The sequence below is a fragment of the Camellia sinensis genome, chromosome 6 (genome assembly GCF_055761805.1).
Source record: "Camellia sinensis isolate YWXY chromosome 6, ASM5576180v1, whole genome shotgun sequence".
NCBI lineage: Eukaryota > Viridiplantae > Streptophyta > Magnoliopsida > Ericales > Theaceae > Camellia > Camellia sinensis.
The window spans coordinates 185,251,879-185,257,969 of NC_138966.1; the positions used below are offsets into that span (position 1 = coordinate 185,251,879).

Consider the following 6,091-nt stretch of genomic DNA (forward strand, 5'->3'; position numbering starts at 1 on the left):
GCATATAGAGAAGAATGTTTGTGACAATGTGTTGTGGACAATATTAGGGGTTGCAGGAAAATCGAAGGATGGCGTTAATGCTCGGCGTGATTTACAAGATATGAATATTAGAAAACCCCTACATTTGCAGTTAAGAGGGTCGAATAAAGCCTATTTACCAGCAGCACAATTCACGATGACCAAGGATGAGAAAGATTTGTTCTTGAAAGTGTTGAAGGAAGTAAGAGTTCCCGACGGGTATTCATCCAATATATTACGTCGTGTGCGCTCACATGATAGAAGTATTAGGGGTCTTAAGAGCCACGATAGTCATATTCTGATGCAACAACTTATTCCATTGGCTATTCGAAGATCGTTACCGAAGAATGTAATTGAACCCTTGATTGAATTGAGCAATTTCTTTAGACAATTGTCTTCAAAAGTGAATCGTGCGACGGATTTGCAATATATTCAAGATCGTATCGCTATAACACTTTGTCATCTAGAGAAAATATTTCCTCCGAGTTTTTTTGATATAATGAAGCACTTGCCTATACATCTAGCTGATGAAGCCTTATTGGATGGAGCGATTCAGTTTCGATGGATGTATCCAATTGAGAGGTATCTTCTTACTTTGAAGCAATACGTGCGTAATAGAGCTCATCCTGAAGGATCAATTGCTAAAGGATATCTTATGGAAGAATGCATGAATTTTTGTGCACAATATCTCAATGATGTGGAAACCAAATCTAGTCGACCCATGAGGAACTATAGTGGTGCTGATAATTTGGGTCATGCTATTGGTGAAAACACAAGCTTTTATCTTGATAATACTTCTTGGGTACAAGCTCATCGGTACATCTTATTCAATACAAGCGCGGTTCAACCATTCATAAAGTAGGTTAAGTCACTCACTCAATATTTTATTATGTTTTATTGAATTTTCTACAAAAATTTTTGTATTGCTAAAATTTCAATTTACACAGCGAACACCTTGAAGTACTTAAGCTCAAAATGCCTCGTGTTGACGATCATCAGCTTCGGCGTGAACATTTTGAAACTTTTCACATTTGGTTCAAGGAACATGTATGTATTTAACTCTATAGATTCTAGTTACTTAAGTTGAACTACATTTTAAATTTTACATTTTCGTGTAAAATAGGTCCAAACTTTGCGAAGGACTACTGATGTCATATTTTCTGAAGAGATTATTCTATTGGCAAATTGTCTTCATAACTTGGCAAGGAGGTTCAACGGGTATATACTGAATGGGTTTCGGTATTGAGTAAAGGCCATGGATGATCGTCGAGCCACACAAAATTGTGGTGTAGCTTTGAAGGCAGATACCATAAGTTATGCTAGTCGAAAAGACAAGAATCCTCGTGTGGGGTCTGTGTACTATTATGGACAATTGACAGATATTGTTGAGATTCGATATTCCAATGAGAAGAAACATGTGTTGTTTAAGTGTGATTGGATTGACAACATTCACGGAAAGAAAGAAGATGTCTTCAATTTCACGTTGGTGAACTTCAATCATTTGTTGTACCGAGATGATCGAATTACCAATGAACCTTTCATCTTGGCATCCCAAGCAGAGCAAGTTTGGTATGTTGCAGACCCGTTACAACCGGACTGGCAAGTCGTGGTGAAGATGTCTCAAAGAGGTTTATTTGATATGAGTTCGACTGATCCACAAATCGAGCCATACATGAGCCAACAATTGGAAGAAAATATAATGCTTCGTGATGAAGAAGTTGGTTGGGTGAGGGAAGCCGCAGAAGGGGAAACAGTTGATGTTCAAATAGGCTGATAGTGGTGGAAACATTAATAATTCAATTAAAGCCAAGGTTGTAGTTAATCATCAATTTCTTAATTTACTTTGTCTTTGTAATTGTATTAGTTCAATTAATGTCATATTATAGTTGATAACAAACCATTGTCTATGTTTCTAATGTCAATTAATGTTATATTGCTTGCAGATTATTATGGGAAGGAAGAGGAAGCCTGATCATCCCCGGCGCATGATGTCTGATGTGCTACATAACAGGACATCAGTAGCACCACCATCAGAGGAGGCATCACATTGGCCACTATCGGAAGGGCCTTTAGTGGCACCACAGCAGCTACCATGTACTCAGCCTCCACGCCTACCATCGGTGCGTCCACCATCAGTGCCACCACAACAACTATCATCATCAGCTTATGAGCCATCCGCAGGTATATAAATTTGCTTTGATTTGTATGAAAATTATTTAAACATACATTTATTTATGCTCATTATATATGTCACGACCCGAACCCGCCCCCGTGGGTTAAGGACGTAACCGGCCCGTAATCATGAGATTACCTACGGCCTCAAACTGTTCTAAATGTATTTTAACAGAGTTAATGGGGGCCAAACGGAAGCAAAATTAAAAACTTTGTCCATAGAGCCGTGCTTATATGCACATCAAACAAACCATACTCAGATATGTTAATAACTCACATCAAAAGTACAGCTTCATAAAATTCATTACAGACAGGATCGTCCAAAACGAGTCAACCTATAACAGACTATGTACAGACATGCACTGGGTCCTTGCCAACAAGACAAAACATAGGTACATAGTAAAAGGGCAAGGATGGTCTCATGCGCGAGGCACAAGGCTGACTCTCCCAAAACTCCTGTTGTTCCTAGCAGACTTCACTGGGGCTGGGTTTGGACTTCCCTTGGCTCGCCTACAAATACATGAATGAGCGTGAGCGATAGCCCAGTGAATAATATCAAATATAACAGTTACATAACAATATGTAGATCAACATGCTCCAAACGGCCTTGGGCCCAATTCATACTTCTGTTTAACAGCAACATATATATAACTATACGTAATGCAAGTCAAGTAGCTGTAGTTCCAAACATTCTGGCCTTTGGCCCATCCGGGTTTCCATTCATGGCAAAACGGCCTTCGGCCCATTCATTCATGTCAAACGGCCTTTGGCCCATTCATTCATGTCAAACGGCCTTTGGCCCATTCATTCATGTCAAACGGCCTTTGGCCCATTCATTCATGTCAAACGGCCTTGGGCCCATTCATTCATGTCAAACGGCCTTTGGCCCATTCATTCATGTCAAACGGCCTTTGGCCCATTCATTTATTTATTCTTGTCAGACTTTTGTCCACAATCCCAATTAACAACTCATAATATTTATAGGGGAACAACAATTGGGTATTGACAAGTTTTCAAATATTGATATTACTCACAGTGATCGGCTTGTGGATGCGCCCTGGAGCTTGACCCTACACATTTCATGAATACAAAAGGGTCACTAACAGTTCAATCCGTTCTTTAATTCACATATTCCTCTTTAGGCTTTGTTCTTATCTCATTAACTCATTTACAATGCTTAACACATGCCTAAGAGTGCTTACAAGTGAAAGAGAACGGAAAACGAATCACAGAATGCATGAACAAAATTCCAGGAAACAGGGTCCCCGCTCGAGCGTAAGATTCTCCGCTCGAGCGGACCCTTAAGGCCTGCAAGGTACTGGTTGCACAAAAGATGCGCTCGAGCTGAAGGTCCGTCTACAAAAATCCACGCTCGAGCGTGAAATGTCCCGCTCGAGCGGGCATCCAACTCTGCAAAAATGCTGGGAGCACGATTTTCCCGCTCGAGCGGCCATTACCCCGCTCGAGCGGACCTCAAAAATCTGGGTTTCCCAGATCGTGTTCTTGAGCTCCAAATCAGTTTTCCATCTACATTTCTTGCATGCAATGGTTCAAATTACACATTTACACATGCTAACATGCTACTAATGCAGATTACAACATTAGGAAGCTCAATTACATGAATTATCTACATGCATGTCCCAAATTGTCTCAAACCCATCATCAACATGCTCAAATTCAACATTCAAGACTTATACTCCCATGATTTGTACATGCATGTGGGAGATGCTCATCATTCTCAACTTAGATGGTACAAATGGCGACTACAATATGAGCTTTACCCAAAACTCCACATGAATCATGTGTTTCAAGCTCAAACATGCAACTTCAAAGTAATTTCTTACATGCATGAGTTCTAAGACTTCAATCTCAACAAAAATCAACTCATTACATGTTCTTGATCACAAACAACCCTTGAACTTACAAATTACAAGTAAGAGTTCATGAAATCACTTACCTAAGAGCTTCAACACTCAAGCTCTAGCCAAATCTTGAGCTAGATCTTCAAATTCCCAAGTCTTGAGCCCAAATTACACAAATCTCTCCCTTTTTCTCTCCATGGCCGGCCTCTCTCTCCCTCTCAATTGTCTAACTCAGATTTTGAGTTTTAAGAGAGCTAAAGGAGAGTGCAATACAAATATACAACAAGCCCCACTAACAAATATTTTAATATAAAATAATGGGGTACTTAATTTCTCAATTTAATCAGTTTAAATTGACCAGAATCAAATTTCAATTAAATTTCACCGTAGGCCCTAAAAATTATGCCAACCACAATGGCGTAATCAATTTCGGGTTCCGTGGCCGATAAGGCCCTCAATTAAATTTCCAAAACAGACTACTCAAACAGATATTCCTACGATGAACAGATAAAATTTCAAACCACATATTTTCACATAGTGGAACACAAAATCATATCAAAATACATAATCACATCATGTTAAGGACCAATTAACATACTACGGAACAGGGGTGTCACAATATATAACTTGTTTATTCTCATTGTATTTTACAGACCCTTCGACTTCTTCACAGCCCACCTCAGGTTTATTTGATATGATTTGTATTCACATTATTTAAATTTGCATTTGTTTATTACCATTGCATATTGTTTATTGTTATTGTATCTCACAGGTCATGTTAGTTCTTCATCAACCTCGACTAGGCGTGGTAGAGGATGTGCCAAGGGCATTAAAGAGTGGGGTACTGGTAAAAAGCTAGACATACAATTTGATGGAAATTACTGCCCAATAGGGGATAACGTGGCTAAGTTAACTACTCAACTTGGCATTATTGTGCGGAATGGTAACATTGTTCCTCTTACTTTTCTTGACTGGAACAATGTGCCTGATGATATTATTGATGCTATCTGGAAGGATGTGAAGGTAAAAGTATATTTTTGTCCACAAATTCGAATTCCAAAATTGTGTTATTATTATTTAAACTTTGAAATTGTGTTTTATAGGACAATTTGAATATATGTCCAGAGGAGTACAAGCCAATCTGCATGAAAAACTGCAACAGCATATGGAAGGATCACAAGAACAAGCTTAAGGCTAAGTATTTCAAGCCTAGAAGTTCTGATCCTAATCTGAAGGATGATGTTCCTATGCACATTGTGCCAAGCCAGTGGGAAGAACTTGTGGAGTATTGGCGTACTTCCGATGCTGAGGTATACAAATAAGTTATATTTATGATATGTAAACATACAAATCATATTTACATACTCACATTTGTCGAACCTGTTATAGAAAATCGCAAGTAGGAACGCTAAAAATCGGCGAGCTCACGGCATAGCTCATACCACAGGGCGTACTACTTTCTCTCAGATACGGCATGAGGTTTACATTTTATTGTTTTATTTTTGTATATAAATAAACATTGTATATTTACAAATTATTTACATTCTAATTTTCATATTTCTAAAAAATTGCAGATGACCAGTAAGGAGGAGTCTACTGATAAGATGAATGTTTGGCTTATGACACGTAGAGTAGATGACCCAAAGGTTATTCAAACCTTGGTAGTTTCCAAACACCTTTGATTGTATTTAAAGTTTATTTTTTGTGTGTCAACCATCTTAATTTGGCATATACTTGTATGTCTTATTCAATACAGGATGAGTTTAATCGTCAACTCTCTATGCTACCTGAGGATGGTCGGACTTTGGAGGCTAGGAATGCCATTTTCCATGAGTTGATAGGTCATGACGGACATGGATATTGTCGCACATACGGGCGAATTGTGCCTCGGAGAGCGGTGTATAAAGATGGTGCTGGGCCATCACAATCAACACCCCAGCCATCGACTATTGATCAGATCACGCAGAAGGTTCGTGCAGAGCTAAGGGATGAGTTGAGGGAGGAGCTGCGAGCAGAGTTCTCTACACATTTATAGCAGA

The 6,091-nt window shown here is 39.0% G+C and overlaps 1 protein-coding gene across 1 annotated transcript; it reads left to right on the top strand.

Moving 5' to 3' along the window:
• Positions 1-517: 517 nt before the first annotated feature.
• On the top strand, positions 518-5,734 carry LOC145793905 (uncharacterized). Its single transcript, XM_082876799.1, has 8 exons — positions 518-876; positions 966-1,065; positions 1,142-1,205; positions 4,706-4,735; positions 4,825-5,075; positions 5,156-5,362; positions 5,442-5,531; positions 5,627-5,734. The coding sequence occupies exons 1-8, from the start codon at positions 518-520 to the stop codon at positions 5,732-5,734; spliced, it is 1,209 nt and encodes a 402-aa protein (XP_082732925.1).
• Positions 5,735-6,091: the final 357 nt, after the last annotated feature.